We start from the raw sequence: 20,738 nt of genomic DNA on the forward strand, positions 1-20,738 counted from the left end.
GCTTGCCCCACCAGAGGGGAGGTCTGGAGGGAGAGAAGGTCCCGGGCAGCCGTCCTGGGGTCCCAACATTGCCGCGGTCATCAGCAGGCATACTTTGCAGCGAGGAAAGATCCTGAGGACGTGAGAGACTCAGGGTCGTGCAGCTCGGGAGTGCTGAGCAGGGCCGTCACGAGAGCCACCCCATCCGCTTTTTACTGCGGCCCTTCCTGCGGGCGACGTGGTTAGGGAAACTCCAGGCGCCGGGGAGCTGAGTGTGGGACTCGCGGCTTTCCAGGGGGCGCGAGCCTACGCCTGTGCCCCCGTGACCGCCAGGGGGCGCTACGCCGCCGAAGAAGCGGGCGCCGCCCGGGGGGTAAAAGGCGGGGGGAGCCGAGTGGCGGGGCAATGTGGCGACCGGTGAGACCCCGCGGGTGCTCCAGGGAGCTTCAGGGCCCGAGACCCCGCTCCGTAGGACCCCCACACCCTGCACCCTAAGGACCCTGAGATCCCGGCCATCAGGGCCCGAGAGCCCGTTCCCCAGGACCCCCGACCCTGCATGCCCCAGGGACACTCCATGCTCCCAGGGCCCTGGCCCTTGGGACCCCCAAGCTCCCCTTATATCCCCAAGACCCCACATGCTCCCTCAGACTCCCTCCTCGGAGCCCTGAAATGCCGCGGGATGCAGATCCCCTGTCTAGCCTCCAGCGCTCAGGTCTCTTGTAGGCGTCCCTAACAGCTCTGAGACCTCCCTCTTCCCAGGCCCCTCTGACCCCAGCCCCGTGCCCAAGCCCCGGGTACAGCCCGGCACCCCTAGAGTCCTGGCCAGTGGAGCCTGGTCTCCCCTCCTGGCCAGGGCGTCCCTCCCGTGGAGACACCTGGTCCGGGCTGCTCTCCCGCGTCTGGCTGTGGCCCACGCTGCTCTGCTCGGCCTCCGAGCTCTCTGTCCCCTCGCACCGTCTCCCTGCCCGAGGTGAGCGGACTCTGGGGTGTGGCCTTTGCCAACAGCTCTGCGGGGAGTGGAGATAGGTCCCCAGCGGTCAAGCTCCTACCAGCACCTGCTGTGAGCTGCGCTCAGCGAGGCCAGTGGCCTGACCAGTGTGGCTCCCACAGGCCATCTGCCAGGCAGGGTCGCCTGAGGGTCAGCGAAGACCCTGGCCTGGCCCTTGGGTAGTGCCTGACAGTGGACAGAGCTTCACACCAGGGCGCTTGTCCTGCAGGCAGCCTAGGGGCTGGACGGGCAGGGTGGAGCTTCTGGTCTAGCTGCTCCTGGCTGGCAGCCTTCCGGTTCAGGCTGGTGTGGAGGGTCGCACATCCTTGGAGGAGGACAGGGCATTGATGTCACCAGGCCCACAGCCCGGCCCAGGTTCCCAGTCTGTTACTTCCCAGCCACGGGACAGTTCTGTGCCTCAGCTGCCCTGGCTGAGGTGCCCATGTAGGGTCCCCAGGGTCTGGTCACCTGTCAATGGCCGCTGCCTGTCTTGCCCTGGGCTCTGCAGTTGGCTTCTCACCGTTGTGGGTGGCCTGTGTGGGCCACGGCTCGTCCTCTGTCTCACCTGCAGGAACCCAGGCAAGCCGGCCTGTACCTGAGCTGAGCACGCATGTGCTCACAGTACACGCTCCAGCTGGGCTCACGTGCCGGACTGCCGCTGCTCAGAGCTCCTGGCTGCCACTCTGGGTAGTCAGCCTGGAAAGGACCCCGTGGTGCCTGAGTCCGGCCAGGCACCTCTGCATGCGTCCGGCTAGGATCAGTGCGCAGGAGGCTGAGTCCCACAAGCCTGCCTGTGCTGTTCGCGTCCCAGCTCCAGCAGCTGGAGAAGCATGCTGGAGTGGGGGCCTAAAATCTCCAGGGGGCAGTGGAGATGGTACTGCAGCATGGCCATCCCCCGGGGTGCCTGCTTATACTCTCTCTGGTGAATACTCACACCCTCTGCTGAATAAAATAAACAAAATGTTATTTAAAAAAAAAAAAAGGGGGGGGGGGGGGGGGGAAATGGGGCCTTCCTTAGCATATTGGAAACCCTGAAGAAATCAGCTTGATATAACAGCTTGCTTGCTTGCTTGCTTGCTTTCTTTTTTTAAAAAATAATTATTTACTTAACTTTTTATTTACTCATTTATTTATCTTAATTTGACCAGAGTGAGACAGAGAGAGAGAAAGTGGGAAAGCAAGCCACCAGGTCTGGGACTTGAACCGTGGTTGGCCATGTGGGAGTATCCAGCACCTTAATCACACCACTTGCTGGCCCTGAGGCTTGCTTTCTCACTTTCTCTTTCTCTCTCTCTCTCTGGTCAAACTAAAAATAATAATTATAATAACAAATAAAATAAAAATAAATAAATCTTATAAAAAGCAGGGTGCTGGCAGGTGGCGTGTCTTGCTTCCTGTCTCTGTCTCTCTGGCGAGTGCATGTGCTCTACAGTAAATCTCTCTAAAAAAGAATAATAATTTTGTTTTTAAATTATTTTATTTAACTTTATTTATTTTTAAATTTGACCAGAGATGGGGGGAGAGAGAGAGAGAAAGTGAGAAAGAAAGCTGCCGGGTCTGAGACTCGAACCACAGTCAGCCATGTAGGAGATCAGCACCATGCCACTTGCTGGCCCCAAGAATCATTTTATTTTAACTTTATTTATTATTATTATTTTCGAATTTGACCAGTGCGAGAGAGGGAAAATGAGAAAGCCACCAGGTCTGGGACTAGAACCGTGGTTGGCCATGTGGGAGTCCAGCGTCCACCAGCGGGCCCACGGGGAGCTATTTCATCCTGTTCAAGCTGGAAGGTTTTGGGAGTGAGGGACCTGCTGGGCAGTGGTGGGCCAGCACCACCCTGTGGCTGCGGAGTGTAGTGAGGAGCTGGCTGGAGGCTTGGACTCGGACTGCAGGCCTCTCTGGGCCCATTAGGAGGTTTAGGTTGGGCATGGTGTGGCATGAATTGCCCAGACTTGGCTCTGGGGAGCCCGGCTGCAGAACTGGCACCACCTGGCTCTCCTATGTGGGGGCGATCTAGGGAGAGCAGTCGGAGAGCACGGGGCACCCCATACTGGGAAGAGCCGGGCCCTGCTGGCCCCAGGGACCCTGCCGCGCTCTGCAGTGTCAGCACGAGTTGTGCCAAGGCCGTTTGTCCACAGGGCCGCTGCCATCTTGGGTCCTGCCTATTGCTTGGCAAGGGCCCCGTCCTGGGCACGCAGGGTCTGGTTAGTCCTGGCTTTGCCGGTGGCCTCAGCTGCTGGCCGTCTGCAGAGCAGATAGTGGTCCTGGTAAAGCACAGGGGTTTCTGAGGGCCTAGTCCTGGGTCTGGGCAGACGCGGGCTAAGTGTCACTAATCTTAGAGGACAGCAGGGCGCACTGGGGGGCGGGCAGCCATGCGAGCCAGGGTGGGCAGAGGCTGCAGCCGGGCCAGTAGAGGGTCTTCCCACCCAGCACTCTGGCAGGGCTTGGGCTGCGGGTGCTGTGAGCTCATTCGGGCTCAGCCTTCTCTGCTGTGGACGTGCTGTTTAGTCCACAGCAGCGTGCACACGGGAAGCCTCCGGCAGGCCTCATCTCTTCACAGACCCTCCAGCCCTCAGGGTCCTGAGGTCGCACACGGGCCCATGTGCTCCAGGCCAGCCAGACTGGGGTCTGAGCCCACGGCTGGCCGTGCAGCACCAGCGCGGCTGAGCGCCTGCATCCTCTGTCTTGGTGGCTTCCTCCCTTCCTTCCTCCTGTGACTTTTGCCGTAGGGTATGTGCGCTCTTCAGAGAGAGACAGGGAAAGACAGAGAGAGGGAAAGTGAGGAGTCACCCCCTGGGGATGGCCATGCTGCACTCCCTTCTCCTCCGTTCTCGTAGGACTTAGGGCACGCACGCACACGTACCTGCCGCTGGTCTGGGACTCGAACTGCCGAGTCAGCCGTGTGGGATCCAGCACCTTCACCTCTGTGCCACCTGCTGGCCTGGTTGCTGCCTTCTTCGTTTCTTCCTTTCATGAGAGATGGAGAAGGCACCCCGGAGGGTGCACCACGGCGGCTCACGCCCACACTCACACACAGCCCAGGGAGGTCCTGGTGGGGCCCAGAGCCTTTACAGATGCCACGCCACTCCTGGCCCTGTTGTCACTTTCTAAAGAGAGCACAGAGGACAAGGTCTGGCCACTGCATGCTGAGCTCTCCCCGCTCCGGCCTCCCAGCCCTCCTGCCTGCACGCTGGCCGCCGCCTCCCTTGGGAGCCGCTGCATGTGCTGTGGTGGTGAGTCTGGCTTCGCAGGTGCTGGGAATGGTCTCTGCCCTGTCCTGGCCACACAACCCTGTGTCCGCCCGCAGGGTGGTGGCTGGGGGAGGTGGGAGGAGCTGGGGTCCTGGGACAGGACCCTGCCATTGGCACCCTGCCTCCTGCAGCCTGAGTGTGCCCTGCTGCGCTGAGGTCTTCGCGTGGGTCAGGTCCCCTGGCTCATAGTCTGCACAGTGACAGTGACAGAGTGGATGGTCAGGACTGCACGGTGAGCCTTGAGACCAGAGTCCCGCCCAGACCCCAGCCTCCCTCTGCCTGTGGAGGGGTCGAGATGCCTGGGAGTGAGTGACCTGGGGCAGAATTGGCCACACTTTCCAAACGCCACCTCCCTGGCTATGCCTTGCAGTACTACAGCAGGTGTTTCAGCTCGTTGAAAAAAGCACTTCACGAGAGAGCTGCACCTAGATGCATCCCTGGGTCCTCACTCCATGGTCTCCCCTCTCGACCTGCCTGGGAGGCCCGGACTGAAAGCCAGGACCTCTCCAGGTGTCAGGGCGTGCCTCCCACCCCCGGCTTGCCCTCGCTGCTGTCACAGACACGGCTGAAGACAGACGGGAGGGCAGCGTGTGGGCCGCAGTGGCCTGCGCCCAGTTCTACCCTGGTTGTCTGCGCCCTGTTTCTGCTCGTATTTGAAAACGTTTCTGTAGGAACACGGACTTTCTCTTCTGTAACCACAGCACCTTTCTGTGCCTGAAAATATGGACAGTCCCTAGTCTGTTGTCCATACTCAGGTCTCCCGTTACCCTCGAACCGTTTTGGAGGTTTTCTCCCCAAACCCCTGGTCTCCAGATCTTCCGTGGTCGCCCCCGTCAGGGCCGTGGAGGGTATTAGGTGTGGCCGGCAGAGAGCCAGGCTGCTGCTCGGACCTGCCTGGGGGCTTCAGGGTGACGTGGCCAGGCACTTGGGATGCAATCGGGTGGTGGCCACTCGGTGGGCCTACGGCCTGGTGGGGAGGACAAAGCCGTGACCCTGTGCTGCTGGGTCATGCACTCGGAGTGCTCTGGACTGCTTCGTTCAGCCTGCGTCCTGGTGTCACGAGGCTGTGGGCTGCGGGTGGCGGGAGCTGGGGCCAGATGAGGTGGGCGCCTGGTCTCAGCGAGTCTTGCGTGCCGGCCCTGGGCAGTGGGTAGGGTGGCTGTCCTCTGGGCTTCTGACTGAGCTCAGGGCACCAAGAGGGCTGCTGGCCTCGCCCCCGCCTGCTCAGGCTGCCCCCCTTGCTGGGACTTCGCCGGAGAGAGAGCCGTGGCCTTGCTGAGCAGAGCCCTCTGTCCTGGGACTGCAGGTCACGGCCCTCCTCCGGCTCATGCCTCTCGCCGTCCTTGACGCTGTCTGGGCGCACAGCTGCAGACTGGGGCCTTCGGGGCCCAGTTCAGTGACGTCCATGTGGGGCTGGGACCTGCTGCCACGGGGTCCTCTTCCCTGAGCACTGACTTGGGGTTTGCAGCTGGGCCGGGGAGCTGGTGGCTGAGCAGGGATCAGGGACCAGGCCCGAGCACCGTCGCCCCGGGGGCTTCGTGGCTGCGGCACTCCCTCCATTCTGCTCCTGGCGCTGGCAGTGGCCTGGACAGATGCCCTCAGGGCCACCTGGGTGACTCCAGTTCCCCCTGCTGTCAGCGGTGCCTGCACACGGGCCCTGCAGGGACCCCCGAACTGGGCACCTCCTCGTACACTCTCCCAGCACACAGACCACCCTTTGTGGGCACGCGTCGGCAGCCGGACCCCCCTTGGGGGGCACGGGGCGGCAGCCGCTGCCTCAGGAAGCAGTGACAGGTCTGGGCATCGCCGGTGCTAGGCGGGGAGGGTGGATACCACCAGACCAGGTCGAGCTGCAGGCTGCCGCAGCATCAGAGGTCCTCAGCCGAGGCCCGGCTTTGCCACCTCCTCCCTTCTCCCCCGAGCCATGGTCTGTGGCCCCGTCCCTGCCATCTGAGGGTGCTGGGGCTCTGGGCTGGGCCCGCCTGCCTCACGCTAGCCTCTCCTTGCAGCTGCAGCTGTGCCGCGCCCACCCCGCCCTGCTGCAGGGCACATGCAAGCCCCGGCCTGCCCTGGCCTTGCTCTTCAGAAGTAGCACCAGGGCCCCACCCATGAGGTAAGCCGCCCTCCACGGCTCTCACAGGGCGCCCCTCAGTGCCAAGACAGGGCGCTGGCCGCTCCGTCCAAGCCCTGGTTCCTGACCATGAGGGGGGCCCTGCAGGGCTGAATCCTCTGGGATGGGACCCCCCCGCCCCGGGAGACAGGAGCAGAAGGCGTCAGGCTGCCCACCCGCTCTGCAGGGCCAGACTGGGCGGGGGGAGACGAGGTCGGAGGGCTGCTGCAGGTGGGGTGGCAGAGCCAGGTCACCCGGAGTGTGGTGGGAGGTTCTGGGCAGGAGAGGCTGGTCTGAGGCCTCGGGCTGGACAGCAGTGGGCTGCAGGGAGGCCGGGTGCTCCCTGGCCAAGTGTGCACTGAGATGGCCCTGGGGCCGTGGGCGCCCTCCCGGGTCCTGGAAGGCGTGCTGCAGGCGGACTCCAGATCCGAGTCTGCACCGGGCTGGCCCTGCCCGGCACGCCTTGGGCCCAGCCGTCGCTGTGTGCTGCTCTGCTCAGTCTGGCCTCACGGGCTTCAGGACGTGCTGGGCTGAGTCCGACTCAGTGCCCAAACGGCCCGTTGCTGAGGGGCGGTGGCTGGACCTGCTGTGAGTCACCCCCAGGGCTGAGCAGACGCTGGCCTAGGGTCACTGGTACCCTGCTAAGGGGGCCTGGGCGGGGGACCACGCCCCTGAAGGCCAGGCAGGAGCAGAGCAGCCCTGGGGTGGCGCTGTGCGGCCCAGCCCCCCTCCGTGCCTCTGCCCCTCAGGTCCTCAAGGCCACTGTGGAAGAAGGCGCTGGCCGTCACAGTGCTGGGGGGGCCTCTGTTCCTTGGACTCCGCTACTTCATGGCAGAGGCCCGGGACAGGCGGAAGACGCGGCTTCTGGTGGAGGGCATCGGGCGCTTTGGCAGGTAGGGAGGCCGGAAACCTTTACTGGGGGGGCGGGCGCGGCCAGGCCTGTGTGCTGTGGTATAGACGGGCATCAGTGAGGCTCCCCACCATGGACGTGGCCTCCACGGGCCTTTCCCAGTCAGATGCCACCCCCTCCAGAGCAGATCTGGGAAAGCCTACTCCGATAGGCCTCCCCTCGCCCCCGGACAGGGAGGTCTAAGCCTCTGACCGCGTGGGGCCCTTGCCACGCCTTCACCTCTGCCTGCAAAATAGGGCCCAGGAGACCTCCTGACGAGCACCAGCCGGCGTTTCTGCAGCCCAGAGTACTGTCACCTCACCCCTGGCCCCGGGGTCCTGCTGCCTCCCCAGGCCTGGCAGTCTTAGAGGCTCACAGTGCTGAGGGCCCCAGCACTTTCTGGGGATGGGACGTCACTATGGAGGCCGTGGCCAGTTCTAGGGCTCGAATTATGGTTGGCCATGGGAGGGTCCATAGCCCCAAGCAGCATGCCACCTGCCGGCCTGTAGATGTAACTTAACCCATCTATGGGGGCAGTAGGTAGTGTAACTTAAGGTGCTGGATTCTCACGTGGCTGATCGTGGTTTGAGTACTGGACTGGGCGGCCTAAAAATCACATCAGCTACGTATGTGTGCGTGCCCAAACCCCGAGGAGGGAGAAGGGATGGCGGTGCGGCCACTCCTCCGGGTCATCTCTCTCTTCCTCTCTTGCCTGTCTGGTGAGTATACACACTCTGCAGCAAAAATTTTGCTAAAAACAGACAAACAAGGGCCAGGGGATGATACAGCAGTTGCACTGCTGGGCCCCACTGTGGACTCCAACCACAGTTCGAGTCCTGGATCTGGTGGCTTGAAAATCACACCAGGTGTGTGTGCGTGTGTGCCCAAGATCCTGGGAGGAGAACGGAGGAGGGACTGTGGCGTGGCTGTCCCCCCGGGGGTGGTACCTCACTCTCGTACTGCCTCCCTCCCAGCAAGGGCATATACCCTAAGACAAAAACCTCTCAAACCACCCCCCCAGGGACCCCACAAACAAAAAATCTGTGGGGCCAGCAGATGGCGTGAGGGTTACATCCCTGGACTCCCACATGGCTGACTACAGTTCAAGTCTCAGACCTGGTGGCTTGAAACTCGGACTGAGCGCGTGTGCATGTGTGCTCAAAATCCTGAGAGGAAAACGGAGAGGGTTGTGGCATGGCCTTCCCCGGGAGGTGATCTCTCACTCCGCCCCCCGCCATTTCCCCAGCGAATGCATGTGCCATATGGCAAAGTCCTTAAAACACAATCTCAGAATCTGTGGACCTAGCTCTCTTCCTGTGTGTTCTGGCGTACTCTTCGATGTCCGCGCGCAGTGCAGGGAGCCGGTTTTACCGACACACTCACCAGAAGCGGTGTGCGTGCCTGCAGCCCGGGCCGGCGGCGCCCCCTCCCCTGAGAACACTGCACGCGTGTCAGGGCCTGTTGTGTGCTGCCAGGTGCCCTTGGAGTGTCTTTCCTGCCGGAGCAGCCAGTCCAGGGCCACAGCATTCCTGAGTGGTCACCTCTGGCCTCTCGTGGCCTGAAAAGTCCCTCTGCATTGTCTTGGCCGTCATGACCAGGGTTGGCCAGACTCGAGGGCGACGACACAGTCCCCTAGCCCATCTCGCTGCCCGGGCCTCTGATGCCGTGACCACCCTCACCGGCTGGCTGTACTCCGGGGTCCCTTCGGATGGCCTTGGTTGTTTTGTTTACCCATCTGTTGTTCTGTGAGAGATAGCACTCCCGCAGGGCCGCAGTGCTGTGCTGGCCCCAGCTCCAGCTGGTCACGGGGCCCAGCGTGCCGGGGCACTAGGGGCGGCCTGCAGACTGGGTCTGCCTTGCAGCGTGGGGCTCCCCGTGCCACTGTCAGGCTAGGCCCCCACTGTCATGGGCTGTACAATGACCCCAAGCTCAGCAGGGCGCAGTGTGCACGTAACGGCCACGTGACAGCCACAGGCCATGGCAGAGCTGTGAGAGAGGGCGAGGAAGGGTGCCCTCCGACGCCTGCCCGTCCCTGCGCAGCCTGCATGGAGCAGGGCCAACCGAAGCTCGCCTGGCTTGGGGGTCTAGGCTTCAGGAGGGGGGCACAGCTGGCCATGTGATGGGCTGTGGCTAATCTGCCCTCCCTGCAGCCCCGAGCCCTGCCCTGTGGCTGGCCTTGCTGGGCACCTGCAGGCCATGAGCGGCAGACACCCCTGTAACCGCCGAGGTCCAAGGACTTTGGGGGGGGGGCCCAAAGCCAGACCGAAGGGACTCCCTCTAGTCGGATTGGGAGCAGGTTCAGCAACAGGATGGTAATGAAGGGAAAGGTGGCAGCACGCGAAGGGGGATACCTGCCTGAGTCCACACCAGTGAGCACTCCACGGGCAGAGGGCGGAGACGGCAGACTGCTTTTTCGTAGAGGTTTTTGTCTTAGTGCACGTGAGCTTGCCGGGGGGAGAAAGGGAGAGATGGTGAGAGAGAGTGAGAAATCTCCCTGGGGGGATCACCACTCCACAATCCTTTTTCCGCCATCCTCCTTCTGGGATCTTGGGCACACATGCACCCAGCGTGATTTTGAAGCCACCAGGTCTGTGCCTCGAACCGCCTGCGCTCTCAGCCATGTGGGAGTCCAGTGATATAACTGCTACATCATCTGTTGGCCCCAGGAAGATAGACCGTTCTTTTTTTTTTTGGGGGGGAGGGTTTTGCTATAGGGGGCGTGCACTCGCCAGCCAGACAGAGAGAGACAGAAAGCGAGAAATCATCCCCAAGGGGGGATTGTCACGCCACAATCCCTTCTCCTCCATTCTCCTCTCGGGATTTTGGGCACGCACGCACACGCACCCGGCATGAGTTTAAGCCACTGGGTCCAGGACTCGAACCGCGGTCAACTACGTGGGAGTCCAGCAACATAGCCATTACACTAACTGCTGGTTCCTGATAGACCGTTCTTTATGGAATGCTGCAATGACTTGGGAGAACAACTGAGCCTAGAAAGACTACCCCTTGGGGACCAGCAGTTGATGTAATGGCTATGTCGCTGGACTCCCATGTAGTTGACCATGGTTTGAGTCCTGGATCTGGTGGCTTAAACTCACGCCGGGCGCGTGTGCGTGCATGCCCAAGATCCCGAGAGGAGAATGGAGGAGAAGGGATTGCAGCGTGGCCATCCTCCCTGGGGGTGATTTCTTGCTTTCTGTCTCTCTGTCTCTGCCTTTCTGGCGAGTGCACGCGCCCTATAGCAAAACCCTGTCAAAAGAAAGAAAAACACCCCTTGGCCACCGTCTTCACAGTAACAAGTTCACTCCGCGAGCATGGACAACGTGGTGCTGACGTGGGGACAGGAGTGAGTGCACGCACACCAGTCACGAGTGATTGCGGACCAGCGATTGCATGGAAACCGCGCACCTGCCCATGTCTGAGATGCCCCTGCTAGGGGCCCGCCAGCGACCTCATGGGCTGTGGACATTCGGTTTCTGCTGAAGTAAGCGGCCTGCAGCAGGCAGGGCAGGCCATGTCCAACACAGCTGTCCCCAGCTGGCCTGCAGTCACCCGGTGCTGTGTCGTAAGGAGTCAGCTTTGCCCAGAGAGGGCCGGCTTTAGGGCTCAGTACTGCCTTGGTGACAGGAGTGTCTGCCATTTGTGGGTGGCCTGTGGGATCCAACTGGCCAGAACTGCCAGGCCACGGGGCTGGCCCCTCTGCTATCACCAGCGTTTCTGTGAAAAGTTCAAGCACGGCAGAGTTGAATCCCGCCCGGGCTCCCCACCAGCATGTCTGAGCCGCTCCGAGCCTCTGTGCCCCCGCCGGCCCTGGAGTGTGCATGGAGACGGATCCCGTGCCCACGGTGCTCCCAGCCCAGTCAGGAGGCGTCTGCGGCAGCTCCGCTCCTGTCACAGATGTTGCCCTCGCCCCTCTCCCTGTATCTGTGACCCCCCAGCAGGGATCTGCTCCCCTTGTCCCACCACAGTACATTTCTGGTTCAGTAGCCAAGTGTGACCGTCCTGTCTGTGAAGACGCCTGCCTCTCTGGACCCTGTGCAGGGGGGCCCTGGACTGGACCCTTCAGAAAGGGAGAAGGCCGCCCTGCTGTGGCCAAAGCCACCCCCTCGTGCATGCTGTGCGGGCCTTGGTCCTGTGCAGGCTCTGGGAGTCTCCCCACACAGCCACAGGGTGACTGCACATGGCAGCTGCTCTGTGCCGTGGTGTGCTCCTGGCTACTCCCCCGCAGCTCCCGGGTTCTCACCCACGGCCCACACGGAGCTAAGACTGTCCTGAGTGTCACTGTACAGACTGCGCACCGCACTCAGGGCCTTCAGTTCCAGCAGCAAACCTTGCAGGCTGGCCTCTGAGGTACCCTGGGACTTTGGTGCCCCTGCCCCATAGGTAGGCAGCGCAGGGCAGCAGCCTGCTTCGTCCTCTGCCCCCTCCCCGGGCGGCTGCAGGCTGCCAGACTAAGGCCTTGCCTCTGGGCCAGGCCTGCTGCAGAGCTGCACGCACCGGTCCCCATGCAACTCCTGCTCTGGAGGACGCCAGAGGGCCTCAGTGCCCACAGCTGACATGCGTGGGGCCAGCTCTGCCCAGGGTACATCCAGAAACTGGACCCAACCCCAACCAGGTGCCGTGGCTCTTGAGGGGACTCAGGAGCAGAGACAGAGCCGACAAAGGCGCCGCGTGTGGGCTTCACCCAGGAGGCCAGATAGCACACCTGGCCTGCGAGCTTCCAGACCGACTGGGGCCTCAGAGCCTTCCCTCCCTGCCATGCCTGGTTGACCCCCTGAGTTCCACACTCCTTCACTGAGACCCTGTCAGTCCTCCCTCTCAGGGACCCCAGGGCGCAGGTGACCCTGACCTCTGGCGGCATTCATCCTTGGAGACGCTCGACTGCCCCGTCTGTGCCCGCTCTAGTGCTGCCCGCACCCCCTCCTCTCTCGACTGCCCCGTCTGTGCCCGCTCTAGTGCTGCCCGCACCCCCTCCTCTCTCGACTGCCCCGTCTGTGCCCGCTCTAGTGCTGCCCGCACCCCCTCCTCTCCAGCAGATGCTGCCTTACCCCGTCCCCCGGACACCCCAGGGGTCGTAGATGGGGAGGGGGGCTGATGGTCACGGGCTGCAGGATGTCTGCGCGTCCCTCCCGGGTGTCCTCGGCCGCCCCCCTCCCTCGCACCCGCTCGACTGCCCCGTCTGTGCCCGCTCTAGTGCTGCCCGCACCCCCTCCTCTCTCGACTGCCCCGTCTGTGCCCGCTCTAGTGCTGCCCGCACCCCCTCCTCTCCAGCAGATGCTGCCTTACCCCGTCCCCCGGACACCCCAGGTGTCGTAGATGGGGAGGGGGGCTGATGGACACAGGCTGCAGGGTCTCTGCGAGTGCCACCCGGGTGTCCCCTGCACGCTGAAGACTCGGGTGGGCAGGGGTGAGGCCTGTCAGTGAGGGCTCAGCAGGGGCCCAAGTGCCAGACGGAGCCCGCCCCTGCTTGCTGTGGGCTGAGGGCCCCCTGTGCCCACAGGTCCCTGAGGGTCGGCATACAGATCTCCCTGGACTACTGGTGGTGCGCGAATGTCACCCTGCGCGGGGTGGAAGAGGTTTGTCCCGCCCTGGGCGGGGGGGTGGGCAGGGCACAGAGGTGCTGCCTGCCCCACTCCTCCCCCTGTGTCTGTGGTCAGAACAGCCCGGGGTACCTAGAGGCGATGTCGGCGTGTCACCAGCGGGCGGCTGATGCCCTGGTGGCAGGGGCCATCAGCAACGGCGGCCTGTATGTGAAGCTGGGCCAGGGGCTGTGCTCCTTCAACCACCTGCTGCCCCCTGAGTACATCCGGACCCTGCGTGTGCTGGAGGACAAGGCCCTCACTCGCGGCTTCCGGGAGGTGAGCCCGGGCGGGGACGGGGGCGGGGCTGGTGCTGGTGGAGCTGCTGGTGGAGCCGAGATGGCCAGGCTGCTCCAGCGCCCACCCCTCCAGGTAGACGAGCTGTTCCTCGAGGACTTCCAGGCCCTGCCCCTGGAGCTCTTCCAGGAGTTCGACTACCAGCCGGTGGCAGCTGCCAGCCTTGCACAGGTGCACCGAGCCACCCTGCGGGACGGCACTGTCGTGGCCGTGAAGGTACAGTACATCGACCTGCGCGACCGCTTCGCTGCCGACGTGCGCACGCTGGAGCTCCTGCTGCGCCTCGTGGAGCTCATGCACCCCAGCTTCGGCTTCAGCTGGGTCCTGCAGGTAAGCCCTGGGCGGCGGGAGGCTGTGGGCGGCCAGGCCTCAGTCTGACCAGCTGTGCTGTGGCCTCCAGGACCTGAAGGGGACCCTGGCACAGGAGCTGGACTTCGAGAACGAGGGCCGCAATGCAGAGCGCTGTGCGCGGGAGCTGGAGCATTTCCGCTTCGTCGTGGTTCCCCGCGTGCACTGGGACAAGTCCAGCAAGGTGAGTGGCGGCCCCTCGGGTGGGTGCAGCTGCTGCCATCCCTGCTGACCCCGCCCACTGCCTGCCTCTTGGTCCTTCCCAGCGCGTGCTGACCGCCGACTTCTGCGAGGGCTGCAAGGTCAACGACCTGGAGGCCATCCGGAGCCAGGGGCTGGCGCAGCGGGATGTGAGTGCCCTCCGGGGGGTTGGGCGGGCCGGGGGTGGGGGAGCAGGCGCAGGAGCTGCCCGCTCACTCATCCCGCTTCCCAGGTAGCCGAGAAGCTGGTCCGCACTTTCGCAGAGCAGATATTCTACACTGGCTTCATCCACTCTGATCCCCACCCCGGCAATGGTAAGGGTGTCCCCAGGGCAGGGGAGGGCCACAGGTGTGTGACAGTGCCAGGCAGGGCCATGTGCTGTGTCCCCAGTGCTGGTGCGGAAAGGCCTGGACGGGGAGGCAGAGCTGGTGCTGCTGGACCACGGGCTCTACCAGTTCTTGGACAAGAAGTAAGCCCTGGGGCTCCCTGGGTAGGCCTCTGCCTGAGGCCCTGGGCTCACTCTGGACCCTGGTGACCCACAGGGACCGGTCAGCCTTGTGCCAGCTGTGGCGGGCCATCATCCTGCGGGACGATGCGGCAATGAAGGCACACGCGGCAGCCCTGGGGGTGCGAGGTGAGGGCGCAGGGCAGAGGTGTGGGGGTGGGTGTGCCATGGCGATGGGGGTGCGAGGAGGGCAGGAGCCAGCTGAGGCCGCCCCTCCGCAGACTACCTGCTGTTCTCCGAGGTGCTCATGCAGCGGCCGGTGCGGCTGGGGGGGGAAAAAAACTCCGCAGACTCCCTGCTGTTCTCCGAGGGGCTCATGCAGCGGCCGGTGCGGCTGGGGCGGCTGTGGGGCTCCCGCCTGCTGAGCCGAGAGGAGGTGGCCTACATGCAGGACATGGCCCGCGAGCACTTCGCCCGCGTCATGGACGTGCTCAAGGCCCTGCCGCGGCCCATGCTGCTCGTGCTGCGCAACCTCAACACCGTGCGTGCCGTCAACGCGGCCCTTGGCACGCCAGTCGACCGCTACTCCCTGATGGCCAAGAGGTGGGTGGGTGCCCATGGGTGCTCGGGGCAGGCGGGTGGTGGGCAGCAGGCTGGGCTGAGCCACCTCTGTCCTGCAGTGCGGTCAGAGCCCGGAGCCGCCTGCAGGGTGCCGACAGCAGCAGCCTTTGGCACATCAGGGCCGGCTGGGAGGTGCTCAGGTTCGAGGTGGCCTTGAGGTAAGCAGCCCTGGGCAGAGCTGGCGGGGTGGCGGGCCTACATGCCCGCGACTGGCCCTGCCTTCCACAGGCTGCAGGTCCTGGTGATGCGACTCACTGCTCTCCTGGTGCGCGCCCTGGCCCACTTGGGGCTCCTGCCCCATGCAGAGGAGTTCCAGCAGTACCTGGAGGCCTAGGCCACCTGGCCAGCAGCACACCACCTCCGTGGAAGGAGCCAGCCAGAGCCTGCCCACAGGTGCTCCAGATCCAGGAGCACTGGAGAACTGGCCTGAATGGGGGACCGCTGAGGGCCAGGAGACTATGCAATCACCACACACTTGTCTCAAACAAATCTTTCTCTTGTATTTTGTACAAAAGGGGTGGGAGGCAGCGGGGTGAGGGCAGTGATGGGGCAGCAGCAGTCTCCGGGGCTTTAGAAGTGGGCAGTGACACGGTCTGTCTCCAGCAAGTCGTCCAGGATCTGTGGAGGGACGGGTGAGGTGAAGTGGGGAGGTCCGTGGCGGGCGGGGAAGCGCGGGGTGGGGCGGGGCAAGCCACACGCACGATGTCTGGCGTCGTGCCGATCTTCTTGGCCAGCTCGCTGCGCTCCATAGTGCTGAGGTACAGGTAGCGGCTGAGCAGCTCGCCGTCCAGGACGTTGCGCACGGCGTTCTGCAGGGTGCGCCTGTCCACGTGCAGCATTCTGCGGGCAGCTGAGAGTCAGGGCGGAGCTGCCGGGATGGGCCGAGGCGGGGCGCGGCACTCACCTGAAGGCGCGTGGGTTGAGGCCGGCGTGGTGGGGCAGCATAGTGGTGAGGGCGTTCTGTAGCATCAGCAGCCGCCGGTAGGTCTTCTCCTGCATGGGCAGCAGCAGCCCGATGCCGCCGTCCAGCGTGGCTGTGGGGGGTAGGAGTGAGCCACTGGACTGGCCACGCCCCTGCTGACCACGCCCCTGCTGACCACGCCCCTCGCTCACCGAACCATGTGATGTGCTTGTTCTCCCACACCACGGACTTCTTGCTGGGCCCCTCCACGGCACCCCTGCATGGGGTCCTCCAGAAGGTGTTGACATGGGCCCCCAAGTGGAAGTCTGCTCTGCGCAGCAGGAGCAGGCCCCCGAAACTCTCCTTGGCTGGGCAGAGGGACTGGGTCACACCTGCCCGGCCCGCCCGGGTGGGGGAGAGGGGCATAGCACTCACCTTCAGGGAGGTACATGTACACCATGAGGTTGCGGTCGCGGTCGGACACTGAGGAGCACAGGCGTCAGGACGGCCTCACCTCCGCGCCCTCCCGCCTCCGGCCTCAGCCCCAAGGCCTGCCGCTCGCTGGCCTGCTCACCCAGAAAGCCCAGCTGGGCGTTGTCCACCATGAAGTCCACACTGTATACCTCCAGGGGCTTGGCGTCCTGGGGACAAGGGGAGGCGGTCAGCAGTGCTGCGGCCAGAGCCCCCACCCTGCCACCCAGCCGGCCCAGCCTGGGTACCCGGGACACCAGGCTCAGCGTCTTGCTCTCCTCCTGGTACCGCAGCAGCGAGATGCTCTTCATGACGTCGGCTGCCAGGATGAAGTTCTTGACGCTGATCATCTGGTGGATGTACAGCTGGGTGTCGATGAAGGCCATCCCGGTCAGCTCGCTGGCCCGCAGGCTCCACAGGAAGATCTGGGGGGAAGGAGGGTCAGGCAGGGCCGATGCTGGCAGAGGGCTGGCAGGGCGCCGACAGGACACACCTTCTGGCCGATGGCCGACACCAGGTGGCCATTGCAGTGACACAGGGCGGTCACAGGCCCCTTCTGCTCCTTCTCGTAGAGGACCTTGAACTTGTTCTTAGTGAGGGGCTGGCCGGGCTCCGGCACCACCTCGATCACATCCATGATGAGGATCTGGCCGGGAGGAGAGGGGAGGAGATGGCAGAGGGGCCATGCGATGGCAGAGCTGCCCGCCCCTCCCCTAGTGCCTTACCCGCCCACGGCAGGTGACCTCCTCCCCCTGCATGAGGCAGGTCCCTGCAGCTACGTAGCCCTTGAGGCCCGACACGGTCTCCTCACTACGCAGTGACACGGTCTTCATGCATGTCACGTGTTCCCACTCCTCCAGTTCAATCCTGCAGAGAAGGGCAGGGTCAGGGCGGAACCAGGCTTGGCACTGGGCAGCAGGCCCTGGGCCTGGCCTCACCTGGCGTTGGGGATGGCCTCCCAGCTGACCGGGGAGATGAGCTGGATGGAGAAGGCCTCCTGCTGGGGGTGGATGTACCGGTCATCTGCAGAAGAAGCGTGACGGTCACGGAAGGTGGCCCCAGCACGGGGCACAGGTGGGGCGGCACACACCTCTCTCGATGGTCTCAAACTCTTTCTCCTCGCCCGTCATGCGTGGGATGCGGGTGCATGGCGCGTTGGTGCTGGTGGCAACCGCGTACACCTGTGGGTAGCAGAGGTCAGACTGGGCCAGCCAGGTGTGTCCTGGGCGTGTCCCGGGTATGTCTGGGGCGGGGCGGACCTTGGACTCCACATGGTAAGCCACATAGTGGGCGGTGCAGCGCAGAGGGATCTTCCTGACAGGCCACGGGGCATCGTAGGACAAGTAGGCGGGCAGGACGCTGATCCGCAGCTCACCCTGGGGGCGGGGCGGGGCGGGGGCAGGCGCAGGCTCAGCAGTGGAGGCCCCCACTCCCTGCGGCGCCGCAGCTAGGATGCCCAGAGCCCTAGCTCCTGACAAGCAGCTGCACTGCTCTCCCAGGCTCACCCAGGGTCCAGGAGGCTCCAGGCAAAGGGCCGCCTGCAGGCTGGCCATGCGGGGGCTGCAGGGAGGGCAAAAGCAGCCTAAGCCCTTCCTGGGCCTGCGCTGCCCACTGTTCCCCAGGTCTGAGTCCATCAATACCTAGAAAGTACTGGCCTCATCGCAGCTGTGGGGTAACTCACGTGCTCACTGTGGACGTCTTGGTGGCACCGTGAAGGAAACTGAGGCTCGGAGGCGTGTACCCCCCCCTGTCACTTGTGATCAAAGGCTCCTGAGGACAGGCCCGCCGGGAGTAAACTCGCCTCTCCGTCCCCCAGGCCTGCCCCGCAAGCCCCAGGCAGGTCCCCACCAGTCTCTAGATGTTCCTCCGAGGCCTCTGGGGTGGGGACTAAGGCCTCTCCTGTCCTGGCGCTGGGTCACGCCTTCCTACCTGTCTGTTGAAGTACAGGAAGCCCCGGGGGCAGTTGACATTGTGGAATGGGGCAAAGGAGTCGATGGGGCCGTCAATGCCCATGGGGTGCAGCCGCAGTGCCCCCCGGCCAGTCACCAAGAGCCAGTGGGGTGAGGGCCCACAGATGAACACCTGGAGGACAGCACTGTGAGGGCCAGAGGCGGGCTGGCTCCCTCCCCGGCGGAACGGCAGAGCACCCACCTACCCCTGAGTAGCCATAAATGTCCTCAAAGTAGCGGAAACGAGCCACACGGCCCCGGGCCCCGGCCCCCTCTTCGGTGCTTCCACCCTCCGCCTTCTTCTTTGATGGTTTCAGTTTCTTCTCACGGAAATTGATGTTGTGGGGAACCTGGGGGACACCAAGGTGGCCACGTCCTGTGGAGGCCCCACCAGACGGCCCCCTGCCCCCAGCAGGCCTGGCCGCCGCACCTTCTTGAAGCGGACTTTGAGGTTGCCCTGGCCGAGTTGTGAGTCGTGGGGAAAGGCCTCGTAGAGGAGCAGCTCCTGGTCCACGTGCACCTGGTACCCAGCGGGGCAGGCGTCAGGGGAGCCTGGCCCCGCTCACGCCCACGCCCACCCCCACCAGCACTCACCAGCAGGTAGGGCCTGCTCTGCCGGCTCCCCAGTGCCACCAACAGCACCTCCTTGACAAGGGGCAGCTCCCCTTGGCGCGTGGCCTCCTCCTTGCGGGCCTCAGCCTGTGTGGCTGGCTGTCCAAAGGAGCTGTCCACCAGGACCCGCTGCCCCACGGGGAAGTTCTTCACCAGGAACACCAGTCGCCAGTCGGGCAGCTGGTACATCTGCAAGGGGCAGTGGTCAGTGCGGTGCGGACATGGGGCACAGGTGCCAGCTGGCCGTGTGCAGGGCACCGCCTACCTCCATGGTTCCGTTCTCCCGCACCAGCAGGCACCAGTGGGTAGGTTCTGCTCGGAAGGGTGCAGGGTCCCGGTCAGCCGGGGGCTGGCTGCTCCTCCGGGTCTCCTCCTTGCTGGGGCTGAAGAGGGAGCCCGAGTCCCCGTACAGCATCTCCTCCTCATCATCCACCGTGGGGCTGCGGGGCGGCACGTCAGGGCCCTCTCTACACACCCCCACTCGGCACCTGGTCTCTGCAGCCCCGCCTCGCCCAAGGTCCAAGCCCAGGCCCCCACCCCTGTGCACCTGGTCTCTGCACCCAGGCCCTCCACCTCGCAGCTGCCACGGGCCCCCGGCTCATCGCGGGCCCCTCCTAGGCGGCTCTCAGTGGTGAACATCCCACTGACGTCACGGTACAGGCAGAGCGTGATCACCTTGGACTGCTGCAGAGGGAGAGGAGGGCTTAGCGCAGGCCACAGAGTGACGGGCACTGGGAAGGGAGACACCTACATGATGTAGGGGGGGCTTGTGCAGTGCCAGGCGATGGTGGCGGCCACCGTACGTGTCACTCTTGAGGAGGAACATGGTGACGTGGCCTTCGGCACTCATGATGACCACATAGGGGTCAGCCACAGCACACTGCACAATGGGCGCTCCCAGGTCCACCGGGATGAAATGCAGCTGGTTTACTGTGGGCAAAGGATAGTTAGCAACGCCAGGCCCTGCCTTCCAGAGCCGGGTCCGCCCAGGCCCCGCCTCTCCACATCTGCCCTCTGCCCAGGCCATGCCCCAGGCCCCGCCTCTCCAAGCCGCCTCCTTCCACTCCCCCTCCCCACCTCACCTCCTTCCAGTAGGCGGATACCCAATGGGGACACTTGGACAATATACCGGTTGTCCCCAATGTTCCCCGCGAAGACAGTGGGGCCCTGGGTGGCAAAGCCACTGGTATCCAGCTCCATGATCTCCTGCCCGGTCTGCAAGATCTGTGGACGCCACACAGTGGTGAGGGCGCCCTCAGCAGGCCCCGTGGGGTCCCCAGCCCCAGGCCCAGCCTCACCATGGTCGAGTCCTCCCGGCTCAGAATGAGGAACCCATGTCTGCGCACGCCATCCTCTGCCTCGGCAGCCCTGGGCTGCTCTGTGCCTTCTGCCTTGGGGGTCTCCTCCTGGGGAGCCGAGGGGAAGCAAGGCCAGAGACCACCATGCATGAAGGGCACACAGGGCATGGGGCAACAGTCCCGCCTCCCAGCCCTCGTCCCTGGGGCGATACATACCTCGTCCTTACGCACAGGGGCGATGACTGTCCACATGTCATAGCAGCCAGGAAGTTCAAAGGTCGTCACGACCTGGGGCCGGATGCTCTTCTGGAATGCCGTCAGGTGGGCGTGGGTCAGCTAGCCCAGGCTCAGGCCCACCCCCCTCCCCTACACACACCTGCAGGACCGACAGGGCGCCATTCTTCCCGTAGCCAGAGCACACCACGATCTCCAGGTCTGGCTCAGGGCTGTTCTGGAACTGCACAGGGGCTGGCGTGAGGCCCGTCCTCCGTCCCCACCCCTCCGCCTGGCCGATGAGCCCATACTCTGCCACCCCAGTGCCCACCTCTTCCGAGAGGAAGGCCGGCTCGCCCATGGCTGCATTGGCACAGGGTCCGATGTTGAGGATGCTGTCACACACCTGCCAGCACACCAGCATTGGGTCAGTCCCGCCAGGTGTGGGGCGGGCACCCCTGCAGGCCCAAACCCACCTCAAAGGAGTAGGTGGCCAGCTGCGTGCCCGACTGGGCCTCGCTGCCATACACTTCGATCTCGTCCACCTCATCCTGCGGCACCGTCGAGCTCCCTGCAGGCCACA

At 64.1% G+C, this 20,738-nt stretch overlaps 2 protein-coding genes across 7 annotated transcripts in view; one reads left to right on the forward strand and one right to left on the reverse strand.

Annotated features, from left to right (window-relative positions):
* The first annotated feature begins 366 nt into the window (after positions 1-366).
* Positions 367-15,200, forward strand: ADCK5 (aarF domain containing kinase 5). 4 transcript variants are annotated; one of them, XM_027765968.1, is made up of 14 exons: positions 367-396; positions 6,231-6,334; positions 7,081-7,224; positions 12,721-12,796; positions 12,878-13,078; positions 13,172-13,426; positions 13,497-13,628; positions 13,711-13,794; positions 13,878-13,959; positions 14,015-14,114; positions 14,188-14,279; positions 14,441-14,693; positions 14,771-14,869; positions 14,940-15,200. In XM_027765968.1, the coding sequence occupies exons 1-14, from the start codon at positions 385-387 to the stop codon at positions 15,043-15,045; spliced, it is 1,740 nt and encodes a 579-aa protein (XP_027621769.1). In that variant the 5' UTR covers positions 367-384; the 3' UTR covers positions 15,046-15,200. The 4 variants fall into 4 exon arrangements, with proteins under 4 accessions (XP_027621769.1, XP_014448751.1, XP_027621768.1 ...); XM_014593265.1 differs by having other exon boundaries at positions 14,036-14,114; XM_027765967.1 differs by lacking the exon at positions 367-396 and adding an exon at positions 3,923-4,203 and having other exon boundaries at positions 14,036-14,114.
* The window catches only part of CPSF1 (cleavage and polyadenylation specific factor 1), a 19,009-nt gene continuing 13,462 nt past the window's right edge, over positions 15,192-20,738 (reverse strand). The window contains exons 16-37 of one of the 3 annotated variants that reach the window (XM_006162432.3): positions 20,159-20,248; positions 19,943-20,050; positions 19,727-19,868; positions 19,396-19,574; positions 19,192-19,328; positions 18,910-19,084; positions 18,627-18,833; positions 18,463-18,552; positions 18,239-18,382; positions 18,013-18,165; positions 17,343-17,459; positions 17,174-17,264; positions 17,022-17,106; positions 16,809-16,950; positions 16,577-16,729; positions 16,332-16,508; positions 16,187-16,253; positions 16,048-16,095; positions 15,825-15,980; positions 15,616-15,745; positions 15,413-15,551; positions 15,192-15,329 (exon numbers count right to left, since the gene is read on the reverse strand). In XM_006162432.3, coding sequence (XP_006162494.1) covers positions 15,282-15,329; positions 15,413-15,551; positions 15,616-15,745; positions 15,825-15,980; positions 16,048-16,095; positions 16,187-16,253; positions 16,332-16,508; positions 16,577-16,729; positions 16,809-16,950; positions 17,022-17,106; positions 17,174-17,264; positions 17,343-17,459; positions 18,013-18,165; positions 18,239-18,382; positions 18,463-18,552; positions 18,627-18,833; positions 18,910-19,084; positions 19,192-19,328; positions 19,396-19,574; positions 19,727-19,868; positions 19,943-20,050; positions 20,159-20,248 — 2,778 coding nt within the window. In that variant the 3' untranslated portion in view covers positions 15,192-15,281. Of the gene's footprint in view, positions 15,330-15,412; positions 15,552-15,615; positions 15,746-15,824; positions 15,981-16,047; positions 16,096-16,186; positions 16,254-16,331; positions 16,509-16,576; positions 16,730-16,808; positions 16,951-17,021; positions 17,107-17,173; positions 17,265-17,342; positions 17,460-18,012; positions 18,166-18,238; positions 18,383-18,462; positions 18,553-18,626; positions 18,834-18,909; positions 19,112-19,191; positions 19,329-19,395; positions 19,575-19,726; positions 19,869-19,942; positions 20,051-20,158; positions 20,249-20,738 lie in introns of all 3 variants that reach the window. The other 2 variants (XM_006162431.3, XM_014593264.2) reach the window with 2 other exon arrangements.

The sequence above is a fragment of the Tupaia chinensis genome, unplaced genomic scaffold (assembly GCF_000334495.1).
Source record: "Tupaia chinensis unplaced genomic scaffold, TupChi_1.0 Scaffold140061_1, whole genome shotgun sequence".
Classification (NCBI taxonomy): domain Eukaryota; kingdom Metazoa; phylum Chordata; class Mammalia; order Scandentia; family Tupaiidae; genus Tupaia; species Tupaia belangeri.